Consider the following 16,184-nt stretch of genomic DNA (forward strand, 5'->3'; position numbering starts at 1 on the left):
AGACACCCCCCACTTCCCGCCCACTCAGACAACCCCCTCGTCTTCCCTCCGTTCAAACACCTCCCGCTTCACACACCCCACCCAAACACCCCCCTCGTCCCTCCGCTCAAACACCCCCCTCGTCCTCTCACTCAAACACCATCCTCGTCCCCCCACTCAAACACCCCCCTCGTCCCTCCACTCACCTCAATGTTCGTCTCCTCAAACACCCCCCTCGTTCCCCACTCAAACACCCCCCTCACACCCCCACCCAAACATCCCCCTCACACCCCCACCCAAACACGCCCTTCGTCCCCCCACTCAAACACCCCCTTCGTCCCCCCACTCAAACACCCCTTCTCGCCCCGCACTCAAACACCCCCCAGTTCCCCAACTCAAACCCCCTCTCTCCAACCCCACTCAAACGCCCCCCCCCACTGGCCCCCCTCTTGGGACACTCTCTCCTCTGCCATGGGGACGTTGCCAAGGCCTTTTACTCTGGGTGCTCATATTTATAGAACGTCTCCAGCGTGAAGTGTGTGTAAGATTGTTTATGTATTGCATTTTTCCTCACGCACAGAGCCAAGAAACTCACAGTGAAGTCAAAGTGAATCGAGTGAAAAAATACAAGAAAAATATCTGCTTCAATAATTAGTTGTTTTACGAATGCGTGGCTGAGTGTTCGTTGGTTCGATTCCCCGAAGTGAAGGCTCTGAGGCAGGTGCTCGGCTGGCTTTGAGACCAGGAATGATTTATACCAGGAATGAATTGAACGGCAGAGTAAAAGTTGGATTCGAAGAGTTCTATAATTATATGCTTCCCCGTCTGTTATTTTGTCTCTATATATCAGAGTTCTGTGCCTGTTTGTTTGTCTGTTATGTTGTTTCTTTATACATTGTCTTTCCCTCCATCTACCAACCCTTTTCTTTCCACCTGGCAACCAAATTATCAGTTTTAGGACAGGTTAAAGTGAGAATATTTAAAATGGATGAGTGGGTGTTGATGATATATGGCATGTTATTACCGTAGACTTTATATTAAGTTCAGGTTTCACTCTGTCACGAGTTACACTACGTTAGGCTGTTAAAGTAGATATCCTGAGGTGATGTAGGTAGGACTGTTATATATATTATCTGTCGAGTTAGGTTAAGGTAAGGCAAGCTAGGGCGAGGTACGTTGAACCAGGATAGGCTGGGACATTGCATATTTTATCTGCCGTGTATAGGTTAGGTTAGGTTAGATGAAGATAGGTTAAGTCAGATTAGGATAGGATAGGTTAGGTTAGGTTAGCTGAAGTGAGGCATGTTGAGGCGAGGTAGGAGGGGGCATTACATATTCTATCTGGTAAGGACTAAGCTGGTGGGCCGGGCTGCCTCCATTACTAGCAGTCTCGCCTTGGTGCAGGCAGGGCAGGGCTGAAGACTTACACATATACATACATACATACATAAAATACATACATACATACATAAAATACATACATACATACACCCGCACATACACACATACGTACATAGATAGATAGATACATACATACATAAAATAAATACATACATAAATACATACATACACAGATTCTGAATATATACGTACATATTTTATCAATTCCCGGGCCTTGACAACCTCCATGCCTCGCTTTCTTACACACACATCACAGAGGGAGAGCCAAGCAGACAAGCATGGAAATAAAGTGGAAGGGAATTTGAGCAGACAGGCAGACAAGAATGAGGGAATGATGATAGAAAAGCAGAGAAGAAGGCAGACAGAACGGGGAAAATATAAGCAGAGAAAGACAGACAGGATGGAAGGGATAAAAGCAGATAGGGCGGCAGAAAGCGAGGCAGAGGGGACGAAGGGAATAAAAGCAGACAGGGAAGAAAGGCAAACAGGAAAGAAAGAAATAGCAACAGACAGACTAGCAGATAGAAAGGCAGACAGGAATGAAGTAATAAAAGCAGACAGGAAAGCAGAGAAGAAGGAAACAATTAAAGGGGACATGGCAGCCGAGAAATAGGCAGACAGGACGGATGGAATAAAAGCAGACAGGGAAGCAGAGAAAAAGGCAGTCAGGAAGGAAAGAATAATAACAGACAGACAGGCAGACATGCAGACAGGAAGGAAGGAATACTAAGACAGGCAGACAGGAAGGATAAAATAAAAGCAGACAGGCAAGCAGACAGAACTGAAGGAATAAAAGCAGACAGACAGGCAGACAGGACGGACAGAGGGCAAAGCAGCATGTTATTGGGAAGGCGACTGGGGCCTTTTGACCCCCTGAGAGGTAAAAAGATTAGATTACACGTGCTAGGGAGGAGTGAGAGAGAGAGAGAGAGAGAGAGAGAGAGAGAGAGGAGGGGGGGAGGGGGGCATTTTAACAGACGAGGAGCCTGGGGAGCAACTACGGGAAATAAATCGTCTGTGTAGAGGGAAGGGGGGTGGATGGAAGGTTTTGTGTGTGTGTGTGTGTGTGTGTGTGTGTGTGTGTGTGTGTGTGTGTTGAGGGAAAAGAGCATGACATTCACACATTTCGCTGAGACACGTTCTCTCTCTCTCTCTCTCTCTCTCTCTCTCTCTCTCTCTCTCTCTCTCTCTCTCTCATGATATTATTCTCGCCATTCCCAGATATTTCATTCATCTATATGGAAGCCCAGCGTCTGCATAGGCTACGCACACACACACACACACACACACACACACACACACACACACACACACACACACACACACACACACACACACACACACACACACACACACACACACACACACACACACACACACACACACAAGAGAGATGGTCTGCTTTAACGCTCATCACGGCCTGTTATATTTTCACACCAGCCCTAGTAAAGAGAGGATCCCGTGGGTGGAAACATTATTAACATAGACCCCTTCACTCTAATAACATTAGTAGTAGTAGTAGTAATAGTAGTAGTAGTAGTAGTATCGTTGTTGTTGTTATTGTTCTTGCTTCCAGTATACAATTCGCACTCTGGTGAGAAAAAGAAAAAAAAACAGCGTGTGAGACAATATTTTTCATTAGATTTTGGCCTTTCTTTCTTTATTTTTTTTAAATAATAAGAAGAAAAGCAGTCTCTCAGAATGGTCGGTTTGCTCTCATGTTATTTTTTATCAGCTGGGACTTGTCTAAATCTAAAGCACATGGGAAGTAGGCGTTATAATGAAGTGTAGAATTCTGAGGAAAGACGTGTCAGAATTAATATTTTCACTCTGCAACCATCCTTCCAACCCAAGCCTTTTCTTAAAACCTGAATTATAAGGGTCTTGAATTTGGCTCCTGTTTTACTTAGACTTTCACTCCTTGACACTTTTCTGCCTAAAATAATTTCGGTCAGGGATCATAAGCACAGGGAATCATTAGCAAGCATTCTGTTAGGCCTCATTTTACAATATCTCTATTTTGGATTCTTTCACCTGTTTTCTCCATTATTTTTATATGATACCGATGTTAAAAGCTTGAATTGGATTTTCCCGGGATATATATTTCTTTTTCATTATGGCCCGTATGCTAAAGGTTTCAATCGGATTTTTCTGCGAGTATTTAATTTATTTTTTTATTTTTTCGATATCCCAGGTAGAGAGAGATTAAACAGTGCTTCGTGGAAATGACTAAGAGGGTTACACAAAAGCCACTTTGCTCCGCCTCAGTGAGTCAGTGTTATTAATGGTCATGTGATCAGTGTGGGATAGTCTTTTGTTCCTCTTGTTTTATTAGTTTGCCAATTTTTCGTGTGTGTTTTTGCTGTTTTTTTTTTTTTTTTTTTTTTTTTTTTTTGGTGCTTCATGTTATTCTGACATATTCTGCTTTCTTATTTCTTTTTCCATTTTAGCCATGTTGCTCTTTTTACGTATGATTTTTTTCTTTTTCGGTTTTGTACTTTTTCATTTTTTTCTTCCGAAATTTTTCTTTCAATGAATTCTTTTGCATTTTTGGTCCCTTCTACTCCCCTCATACCCCATCCTTCCCTTCCATTCTACCCTTGAATTCCCCTGCTCATTCCCCTTCCCTACCTTCCTTCATCCCTCAACTTCCCCATCTCCCTCCCCTTCCTTCCCTTTCTCTCTTTCACTCCTGTTCTCTTTCCCACTCCTCCTCCTCACTTCTCCTCTCCCCCTCCTACCCCTACATCTTCCCCTCCATCCCTCCTTTCCACTCCTTCCGTTTCTTTCTCCTAGAGAAAGAGAGAGAGAGAGAGAGAGAGAGAGAGAGAGAGAGAGAGAGAGAGAGAGAGAAAGATGGTAGTAAGTCAGAAGTATGTAAACAGACATATTATTACTCATGCTTTTTATTTATGTATTTACTAGAGTTCTTATTAGGATGATGGGATGGTGTGAGAGTGAGGTATAGCTTTTAGAGCGAAAGGTTTCAGAGTTATTCACAGCGTTTCAGCACACACACACACACACACACACACACACACACACACACACACACACACACACACACACACACACACACACACACACACACACACACACACAGCGCCAGTGAGTTTCGGCGTCGCTACTGTGAAAGTTGGGGGTAAAACACGTGAGCCTAAGGGGATGCTGCCTGCCAGAGTTTCAGAGAGAGAGACAGACAGACAGAGACTGACAGACTGACAGACAGAGAATTCCTTAAGGCTATAGTTCATTCCACTTAACCTGGCGGTGATATTCGTCCTATTGCAGACTATTTCCGGTAGCTCAGTGGCAGGAAAAGACAGTACTACGACCCTGCATTCTTGTTCATAGCACTTACTCGTGACTAGCACCATATTCTCATCATAATCTCCTCTTGTAGCATAGGATTCAGGATGGAGAGACGGCCATTAGACGCATATTTTAGGCGAACAAAATATAAGTTTAAATAAATCTGACTGGTTGGATTTCTTGTTGATGAGGAAAATCGTCTGGTGGCTTCCAGAAAATAGGATCTAATTTTTTCTATAGCTGGTAAAAGATTCAAAAACTTATATGTACAGTCCCCAAATATATAAAGAAAAGAAAACATCGGACCAAAAACGACCAAAACAAAGAAAAAAAAAAAGAAACTCGGATCAAAGAAAAGCCACTTTATTATGAACTTTTCACTCGTTTTCATATACTTTCGTACACTTACTAACCACTGTATAGTGTGAGTGATATATACTGAAACTTATACTATGTTACAAGGTTATATACACACTCCATTGGCAAACATATTAGTCTAAAAGATCACATACAGGGTATATGTACTGGACGAGTATTATTACTATACTGACGTAGTTGTAAGTAAGCAGTGGAAATATGACAATAGTTTGGTGAATGTATATACTTAATTCAAATACTTACAAACCATTTAACCTTTAACGAGTAAGGAGGAGATCTGTATGCTGTTATGTGGATGTGTTTTTTGTTTTTTTTCCTTCCTCTCTTCATCAGTTTTAAAAATCTGAAGTTAGGATAAGGAAAGGTATGCATGAGAGGAAGACCGAGAATGAAGTGGAAACATAGTGCCAACCTTCATTTTAAGCAACTCTTATGCCATAAAACGATGAAATAATAATAATAATAGTAATAATAATAGTAGTAGCATAGTAGTAGTAATAGTAGTAGTAGTAGTAGTAGTAGTAGTAGTAATAATAATAATAATAATAATAATAATATATGAAAACAGATTCGGTTCCTTTCCTCGACCTTGCTTCGCAACTCGCGAACCCAAACCTTTGAATCAGATTGTGAAAAAAGCGAAGTTTATTTTTTTCCCCTTCGAGTTTAAGGGGAGGAAATTTGGAGTGTCGCTTCATTGGTGGAGATTCATGCAGGAGGGAGGGAGGAAAGAAGGGGAGGAGGAGGAGACAGGAGGGAAGTAGGAAAGGTAGGAAGGAAAGGGGAGGGAGGAGGAGGGAGGGAGCGGTAGGAAGTTGAGGGAGAAGGGGGAAGGTGTAGGAGGGGGAGGCAGGAAGAAAGGGAGGCAGAGGGGAGGTAGAAACGAAGGTGGAGGAGGAGGGACAGGATAGGCAGAGAGGACAAGGAAGGCCTAAGAAAAGAAGAATGGAGAGGGTAACTTAGCGAGAATCGAAGGTTAAAAAAAAAAAAAAGGCTAGGTGGAGTTGAGATAGGAAGCTACTGAATGATGTAGGCAGGGAGGGAAGGCAGAAGGATGGAGGAAAGAAGGTAAGGCAGGAGGGTAGGAAGGAGGAGGTAGGCAGGAAGGCAGGAGGTTGTAGGCAGGAAGGGTGTTTTTCGTCAACAGGAGACGGTGAAGAGGGTCATTACTGCTCTCTGATGACAGTGCTTGTCCCACCCTGCCTCGCCCCTGCCTCACTCTGCCTTACCCTGCGTCACCCCTGCCTCACCCTTCCAGTTTCTAGACAGAGTGAGAACGAATACGCATTTTTCGACCAGTGTTAAATTAATTTTGCGTGTACTGAATATTTAGGTATTGCTATTGGTATCATTGTTAGTTAGTAGTAGTAGTAGTAGTAATAGTAGTAGTAGTAGTCAGCTGTTGTGGTTTAACTCTTCAATGAAACTTTTGGCATAATCCATCCACATTTTCCACGATCTTTCTCTTCAGGTGCTTAATATCAAAAATACTAATCACTGACTGCGATAAAAAGCCGTTACAGTATCGAACCATCACCAGCAAAATGGCCACGTATACCATCATCATCACCATCATCAACATCGTCATCATCATCATCATCATCATCATCATCATCATCATCATCATCCAATCCCAAGTTTATCATCCTTTTCTTCCTTTTCATATTATCTCTTCCCTGATGCTCTCCCACCTAGTATTCTCCCTTCCATATCATCCCCACGACCTAGGCCGTATTCTCGTCAGGTAAGGAGGCTCTCCAACACCTTTTCCTTAACGATTTATTTTCCAACTGCTCATTAATATCCTGTGGTTTACTTCTTATGTCATTACAATATCGACATAGGTAGCATGAGTAACACACAAGAATAGTACTGGAGCAGAATCAGAAATAAATCGGTAAAGAAGAGGTGTCAGTAAGCTTCCCAACCGTGCTGGTATATCGTCCCTAGAGAAAATAAATTAGTCACCCCTTTTGTGTGTTCGTCTTCTCTATTGGATACTATCGATTTAATGTAGAGTACACCATAGCATTTTCTCATCTGCCTTTCCATTTATTTTCTCCATACTTTTGCATTTAACTTTCATGATATATCTTTTATTCCTGTTGACCTTGATGACTGAGGGAGTGATGGACACAGAAAAACTTTACTAATTTATGTCCTTTTCTCACTCGCGGGTCAAATCGTTAGCGTAGTTCATTTCCCCAGCAGAATCCCTCGTTAGTATCGGTCTGTTAATTACTCGTGTCCCTAGATATTCCTTTTTTTATGTTTCTCTCTTTTGTTATTCTTTTGCACATTTTCCTCTGTCTGCTTTTTTTTTTTCTTCCCTCCCAAAGTCAAGGTGCTCTTCCTCTTCCTCCATGTCCCCTACGACCATCCTTTTCTCCACTCCCACATCCAGTTCCTCCTCCTCATCATAATCCATTTTCTTCTTGTCCCTCCCATTTGTTATTCTTTTCTCTTGTACAGTATCCTCCACCTCATCCTTTTTCTTCCCTCCCCAAATTCAAGTCCTCTTCTTCTTCCTTCATGTTTCCTACTATCATCCTCCTCTCCACTCCCACATCCAGTTCCTCCTCATCATAATCATCATCATCATACTCCTCCCTCAGCTCCTCTTCTTCGCCTCCTTCAGCAGAGGAGAGAAGGCCCATTCTCCTACACTCATCTTCTTCCTCTCTCCTGCACGCCCCCTCCTCCTCATCAGCCCTCCTTCTTTCTTCCTCCTCCTCGTCCAGCTTCCTTCTGTCTTCCTCCTCCTCTTCCATCCTTCTTCTCTCCTCCTCCTCCTGCCTCTGTCTCTGCAGCTCAGCGAAGGAGGGCACGGAGTTCTTCTTAGGCCTTCCTTTGGGCTTAGTAGGGGGCTCTGTGCTTCCTTCCTGCATCACCTGGAAGTGATAAGGACGAATTAGAACACTGATATACTTACCGGCTGATTCATCGTCTTATTTGCCCAACTTAAAGTACAGTATTTATTGCGTGACTTTTTTTTTTATATCCCTTGCTTGTAGACTGGTTTATTTATCTGGTGTGTGTGTGTGTGTGTGTGTGTGTGTGTGTGTGTGTGTGTGTGTGTGTGTGTGTGTGTGTGTGTGTGTGTGTGCGCGCGCGTGCGTGCGTGCGTGTGTGTGTGTGTGTGTGTGTGTGTGTGTGTGTGTGTGTGTGTGTTTATCAGCGTATGTACAACTTCAAGTGTTCTCAGCATTTTTTTTTTTTTCAGCACAATCCATCAGCTCTCTAGTTTTATTTGGAAGACTCGGCCAACTTCTTTCCCCATCCCTGAGACAATTAAGACAGTTAGTGGAAAAGCCAGGTTAATGGCCACTTCCAGCTTGACTGCTTACTCCTGCAGTTTTTACCTCAGTGGGGGCGTTGTCAAAATAGTGCTCGTCTCGGTTTGAAAGTAGTTGTGTTAGTTTATTTTTTTCTTGTTTACAGTTATATTTCAAAATGTTTCTCAGTATGCGTGAATATAAAAAAGCTTGTGTAGTTATAGAAAGATGTGGGGAGTTTATTTACACCTTCACATCGTTTTTCTCCTGTTTTTACCTCATGAGCACGTCGTTGTCATATTTTTTTTCAATTGTAAATACCAGTCAGTTGCGAGCAGCTGGTCACTCGCCTTAAATTTCTGGACGAAGTAGCCTAGTCCCGGCCCCCTACGCACTTGGTGGAGCAGTGAGGGATTCGGTGATGGACAGATAGATAAATGAATAAAGAGATAGAGAAACAAACAGACAGATAGGAATTTATATCAGTCATAGAATTACATCTCATCCCCTAGTCACCCCTTACACTTTCCGGTCCTACCTTTCCCTTCCCTATCTGACCTTGGTTCTCCTTCCCCTTCTTCCCCAGTTCCTCACCCCTTCTCCACTTTCTCTCGTATTCTGACCTCTCCCAGTATCCCCCATCTTCCCCTTCCCACACCACCACCCTCCCTTCCTGAACTCCATCTCATATCGTTGTTACTCCCTTCCCCTTCCTGATCTCCCTATTTCCACTCCAAGTAGCATCCTTCCCAATAGTTCACTTTCTCATTCTCCAACTCTTCCCCATTTCTCACCCTTCTCTCTCCCAGTCCCCCAACCCCCAGTTCCCTCCTCCCTACTGTCATCTCCACCGTCCTCTTCCATTATTCTTCCCCCTTCCCCTTGCCCCAGTCTCTCCCCTCCTCGCGCTTCCTGTCACCTCCCTCTTCCCCTCCCCCCTATCCAACTCTCCCACAACTTCCTCGTAATTGGAGGGTATAGTTGACTGTGTGTGTGTGTGTGTGTGTGTGTGTGTGTGTGTGTGTGTGTTACAGAGATATGTACGTTTGGGAAAGATGTGTGCAGTGTGTCTTTTTTCACGAGACATACGAGTAGATAGCTAGAAAGACTATCTGTCTGTCTATCAGTCTGTCTATTTACCTAGCTTTCTGTCTGTCTATCCATCTACTTGCTTCTCTGTCTGTCTGTCTATCCATGTACTTGCTTCTCTGTCTGTCTGTCTTTATCTGTCTGTCTATCTATCTATTTGTCTGTTTCAATTAATCCCTAGCTCCCCTGAACACACAGAAATAAAACCCATAACCATATTGAACCCCGGAGAAAAAGTGCTCCGTCACGATGACTCAGCAAAAACGTAGCTTCCGATTTCTTTTATATTTTTTCAATGGGAGACTTACATAAATCTTCTATACAAATCATTCTGTATATCTCTTGTATAGGGTTGCCAATTACTGTAACCATTTGAGTCGAATATGGAACATTTTGCTATCAACTTTTTATCTTTTGTTTTGTTTTATTTTATCTTCTGTTATATTATTGCTTGTGTTGGTTTTCTGGTCGAATTTAGGGGAATGTGCAGTAGATGAGGGAGAGACAGACAGACAGAGACAGCGACAGAGACAGAGACAGGGACAGAGGTATATGGTGGAAGCGAGTCCCTCTGGCATTTCGGTTGGACAGAGGGGAAGGGAAAGGAAGAGAGAGAGAGAGAGAGAGAGAGAGAGAGAGAGAGAGAGAGAGAGGACATACTGTGATGTCCGTATGGCGCTGTAAAGCTAAAAGTCACAGAGGCTAAAGTTGATGGGTGGAGGGATGGACAGAGAGAGAGAGAGAGAGAGAGAGAGAGAGAGAGAGAGAGAGAGAGAGAGAGAGAATCGAAAAAGAAAGGAAGCAATGGGGAATAACAACGAAAAGGGAGAGAAAGGAAAAAGAATAATGAGAAGAGAAATGAAGGGAGTAATGAAGCAAGGAAAAGATAAAAGTGGTACGAGGAGAGAGAGAGAGAGAGAGAGAGAGAGAGAGAGAGAGAGAGAGAGAGAGAGAGAGAGAGAGAGAGAGAGAGAGACTAACGAGCTACACGGTCTAACAGAGAGTTCATGTGTCAGGTAGAGAATGGAAGCCAAATAAATTGATAACAAAAATAGTATAGTATTATATTTTGCTCTCCATTCTGGTTTCATGGCTATATATCAACACTAATTTTTATATACCTGTAAACTCTTAAGTCGTTGAATCATATGTTATGCTGATAAAGATTTGTAGTAAAAAACGTCATATTGGCGAATAGTGGACTCGCATTAAGCACAGTATTAGTAGTAGTGGTGGTGGTGATGGTAGTGGTGGTAGTTGTAGTAATAGTAGTTGTTGTTGTAGCAGTAGTAGTATTCGTGTGTTTTTTTACTATCATCGTCATCATCGTCATCATCAACATCGTCATCATCATCATCATCATCATCATTATCGTTATTTTACATGTTCTCTGTTCCCCACTCTAACCAGGCTACGTCGAAATGCAGGAGAAAGCACCCTCATTCACTCGCTTTCATACTCCCAGCCGTCGTATGTAATGGTGGACACTAAGCAAGCCTTAAATTTACACAATCGGGAATTCTGTCGGCAGTGCGTTTTACCCCTATCCCTTCATCACTCCCTTGTCAAGTAAATGGAAGATGGAATTAGTGTGAGTCGAGATCTGACCTTGCATATGAGGCCACCAAATAAAATAGTCAAACCCAACCAAAACACTCATTCATACCAGCCATACTACGTTAGCTAAACTTACATTACCCTACTTAACTCTGCCTAATCTAAGCTGACCTAGCCTTACCTTGCCTTTCCTTACCTTACCCAGGGAAAGCTAACCTAACCTAACCTAACCTACAACCAGTACATACCACTTAACCTAACCTAACCTACAACCAGTACATACCACTTAACCTAACCTAACCTAACCTAACCTACAACCAGTACGTACCACTTAACCTAACCTACAACCACTACATACCACTTAACCTAACCTAACCTAACCTACAATCAGTACATACCACTTAACCTTACTACCATCCATGTATGTGACTTAACCATACCACACCATCCTTCCATTTAACCTCACCTTACCACACCACCACACCATACAAACCATTCAGCCAAACCATACCACATCACCACCACACCACCATACCAGCCAGACGTTTGACCTAACCATGTGACCCAGCCATACCACATCACACCACCACACCATACCAACCGACGGATCCAATTTCCCGTCGGCGCTGTAAGTTATATACGCTCGTGAATTTCGTCGGCTGTAACTTGTGCACCCCCTTTTGTACCCCCTCCTCCCCCCTGTGCACCCTCCTTGCACCCCCCCTCCCCTCCCATTTGCACTTCTCGGCCCCCTACCTCTGCTTCCCCTTCCTTGCTTCTCCCTCAGCCCTCCTCTCTTCCCCTCGCCCATTCTCTTCCCCTCGCATCCCTCTCTCCCCCTCGCTCCCGCTCTCTCTCCCTCGCCCCCCTTCTCCCCTCTCTTTCCCCCTCTCTCCCCCTCTCCCCTCTCTTTCTCCCTCTTCCCCTCGCTCCCTCTCGTCCCCTGTCGCCCCCTCTCTCCCGCTTCTCCCCCTTGCCCCCCTTTTCATCCCCCTCCCCCTCCGCTCGCTAAACTGCCCGCTGGTGTTTATGCCTGGCAGTGAATCTGCCACGATTGTTAGGGTCAAGAAGGTGCTTAGAGGGGGATCCGGGCCTGTATAGCGAGATCTGAACCTCTATAAAGGGATTCAGCGCTGTATTAGGGGATATGAAGTTGTTTAAGATTATACTCTAACTCTCCATCCATCATCCAGTCCATTTCCGCCCCATCAGGAGAGTAGGAGCCCGGGGATAGGCTGTTCAATCCCGACATTTAAGGCGAGGGTGATTAAACTGATATAAACGTGATTTGGACCTCAGTAAAGATATCTGATTCCCTGTGTAAAGGATAAATCACTATAAAAGGGTTTCAGTTCTTTGTGAGGAGATCTGAATTTATGTACAAGAGTATCAAAACCTCTTTAGGGGAGTCAGAATTCATCTAGTGAGAACTGCAGCTCTGTAGGGGAGATCTGAATTTGTATTAGAGGATCTTAGCTTCTATAAAGGGATTTAAGTTTCTGTAGGTGGGTTGAAGCTTGCATTGTGCGACCTCGTCAAGTGAACTCTTTATCGGTCTGTCTATCTGTTTATTTATAGCCAGATGCCTTAATCCATTAAGAGATGACCTCAAACAAATCGCTTCCATGTCACCCTGTCCTTTGTCAAAGCTGCTTTCCCTCAAACTCACACATCCCTCTTTCATATATCTCTCCACCCCATTCCTCCATCTCATCCTCGATCTTTCCTTCCCCTTCCTCGCCTCCACCTTACTCTCATTCGCTCTCCTGGTCAGTCATTCAGCCTCTGACCTCTCCACATCGCCATACCATCTCATAGTATGTCTCCTATTGCTTTGTAGCTCAGCATCAGCACCACAACGCTGCTTCACTTTCTCAATTCCCTGTCTATATCGCCTTTCAACTCCACATGCTCATGGCAGGTCACTCATTTTACAACTTGAGACAGGAAAACTGATGGCAAATTATTTTCTGACAGGATGGGAAATTTATCGCGGTTATTCCTGGCTTACAGCTGAAAAATGTCGTAACTTATTTTGTGACTTACGACATGAAATTGGTCGTAAGTTCCAATCAGCGTGTATAGCGTGTGTATAATTTGTCATAAGGGAATTAGCGGCACCCAATTCCGTACTAATACCGCCCAAGGCCAAGACGAGATTGGCTAGGCTGCAGCAGGACGGGTCTGGGGATAGTCTTGCTTAGGGGACGGTCCTTGTTTGTGGCTGATTGTCTGAGGGGACTGTGGGTAATTTGTTCTTGTTTGTGGGTGATTGTTGATTGTGGTCCTTGTTTGTGGGTAAATAATTCTTGTTTGTGGCTGTTTGTGTTTAGGTGAATGTTGATTGTGGTTTGGTCTTTTTTGTATTAATATTATTGTTTGTGGACGATTGATGATTGTGGTTGAGACTTGTTTGTGTTAATTGTTTGTGGGTAAAATAGTTCTTTGTTGATGATTATACAGGTATACGTTGAAAAAATTGAATTGTTTTATATGATTTTCATATATTTTTGGGCGCAGAATTAAAGAAAATGAAAACCATTTTTCCCCATCACGTAACATTTTTTCACGAAACACTTTTTTTTAGTTTTCAATTATAGGTTTTCCTATCGTTTAATGTAAGTATTTACGAATGGATATTTCATTACAATGATAATATGTTTGAATTTAGTATTTTCTAATATTATAATCCATATTTAAAACAACACAGTTCCTTTATTTGATAATAAGCCAGATTATAGCTGGAACACAACACAGTGGTGAGTCATACCAGTAATGGAGTACAGCACTCAGTTAGCTGACTAGTGCACATGTAAATTACTTCCAGTGGAGTGTTTCATTTTTTATCACAGTGGGATTAATTGAGAATAGTGTTTTATTACACGTATCCTTAGTTTATTGCACTGACGCAATTGGCCTGGTGCAGAAACTTGGAAGAGATTATAATGCAGAAGAATGGAGACTATTTATAGATTCATCTGAAAGAAGCCTGAAAGGGGTACTTCCTCATAATGGTAATAAATATGCATCAATATCTATGGCTCATTATGTGCATTTAAAGGAAACGTACCAGAATTTGGCAAATCTTCCGGAGAAAATCTACTACAATGAACACCGTTGAATATGTGGGGACCTGAAAGTTCTGTGTATTTTACTGGGTCAGCAGTCAGGTTATACAAAATTCCCGTGTTTTCTCTGTGAGTGGGACAGCAGAGCCAAGGATTTACGTTGGATTCAAAATTAATGGCCAGATAGAAAAAAAATCTACAGCTTGGTGCCAAACACATCATCAGACCTAGCTTGGCGAATCCAGATAAAGTGCTGCTGCCACTGCTTCGTATGAAGCCTGGATTAATGAAGTACTTTGTCAGAGTCCTATCAAACGATTGAGCCTGTTTTATGTATTTGTGCCAAAAGTTTCATGGTCTGTCTGAAGCTAAAGTGAAAGAGGGTTTATTTACTGGACTTGATATTAGAAAACTGAATTCTGATGCAGAATTTGATGGTGAGATGACCGACCAGGGACGAGAGGCTTGATTATCGTTCAAAGAAGTAATTTCTAAGTTTTTAGGTGACAATTAGAATCCAAATTACAAGGAAATCATGAGAATTTTTTGGTCAAGTTTAAGGAGCTGGGTTGCAACATGAGTCTCAAAGTTCACTTTTTGGATTCGTATTTGGAATTTTTTCCCGAAAAGCTTGGAGCGGTGAGTGAAGAACAGGGTACAAGATTCCATCAGGATATCAAGGACATGGAAAGAAGGTACCAGGGACGTTGGGATGTCAGTATGATGACAGGCTACTGCTGGATGATTCATAGGGACGCACCAAAGTGTACAAACGACTGACCACCAAACGAAGTTAAAAAAAAAAAAAAAAAAAAAAAGTTACAAAGACTAGGGAAGTTATATGTCAGTCTTGGAATAAATAGTGTTGTTTCCTTTATGTATATGTTTAAAGAATTACATTGAGTAAATGTTTTCAGTTTCATTTAAATTAGAAAAATATTGTATAGAACGACTGAAGTTTATAATTTGCTATATTTTAATTAAAAATTCTTTTAAATTTTGTATTAAAATGTGGTGTGATGGAAACACTCTAAATGTATTTTTTTATTGTGTTCATAAGTGTAATAAAAAATAAATGTTCAGGATTAAAACAGCTTTTAATTACTTTAATTTTGCAGACTCATAATTATGTGTAGCTGATTGATTGTATCTGATTGTTTGTGTGGGTACCTGTTTGTGGATTGTGATTGTTATTTGTTTCTGGGTTATTATTTTTTTGTGATTATTGTTTGATTGTTTGGGGTGATTATTGTAGTTGTGATTGTGGTTATGATTGTGGGTCATTGTGTCCAGTTGGTTATCCTCATCTCATCCTTAGGTAGGAAAAAAAATGATGATGGTGATGATGATAATGATGGTAAATTGTTTATGGTTGGTTATTCTTTGTGGTTAAGTCTTGCTTTTGGTTAATTCTTTGTTTGTAATTAATAGGACGTAACCAGCTCTTATTCGTGACTACTTCCTAATTGTAACTTATGTTTTCATTATTATGTGTTAAGTGTCCTATGTACTGTTTCTCTCTGGCATTGATTTTCCTGTCAGTGCCAGAACATTCATCCTGCGCTGTCAATAAATCCTCTCCCCTTCCCTTCCCTCTTTCCCTTTCCCCTTCCCTTCCCTCCATTCCCTTCCCTTTCCCCTCTTCTCTTTCCTTTTCTCCTCACGTTCTTCTTCCCTCATTCACCTTTCCCTTCCCCTCACCTTCCCCTGCCATGGATCTTGCCCATACCTTACATTTCCCCGCAAGTTCACGCGCCCTTACTTTCCCTTCATTCCTTGTCCCCTCCTTGATGATACTGAGTCGTCTTACTTTCCCCTCCCATCACACCTGCCCTTTCCTTCATCTCCTCTTCCTCCCTCACCTGTTCCCTCCATCCCTCCTGCCCTTCCTGTGTCCTTTTCCCCTCCATACCTTATCACATCCCCCACGATTGGCCCGTCATAGTTCCTCTCCCCTCAGTTATTCGTGAGCGCTCTCCTCTCCATCACCCTTCCCTTCCCGCCCCTTTCGTGACATAGCCCTCTGCCCAAATCTCCTTTTTTTTTTTTTGGGGGGGGGGCGCTCCTGTTTCGCAACAGAACCCTCCTCTCTCACCTTTTATTGGCCACAGTGTTCGACCTCACC

At 42.7% G+C, this 16,184-nt stretch overlaps 1 protein-coding gene across 1 annotated transcript in view; it reads right to left on the minus strand.

Annotated features, from left to right (window-relative positions):
* Nucleotides 1-7,553: 7,553 nt before the first annotated feature.
* The window catches only part of LOC145412103 (uncharacterized), a 41,211-nt gene continuing 32,580 nt past the window's right edge, over nucleotides 7,554-16,184 (minus strand). Inside the window, exons 5-6 of the mRNA XM_080282020.1 lie at nucleotides 7,813-7,961; nucleotides 7,554-7,731 (exon numbers count right to left, since the gene is read on the minus strand). Coding sequence (XP_080138146.1) covers nucleotides 7,554-7,731; nucleotides 7,813-7,961 — 327 coding nt within the window. The remainder of the gene's footprint in view (nucleotides 7,732-7,812; nucleotides 7,962-16,184) is intronic.

Source organism: Coenobita brevimanus, chromosome 92 (genome assembly GCF_032717465.1).
Source record: "Coenobita brevimanus isolate Jiangsu-jjx chromosome 92, ASM3271746v2, whole genome shotgun sequence".
Taxonomy (NCBI): Eukaryota; Metazoa; Arthropoda; class Malacostraca; order Decapoda; family Coenobitidae; genus Coenobita; species Coenobita brevimanus.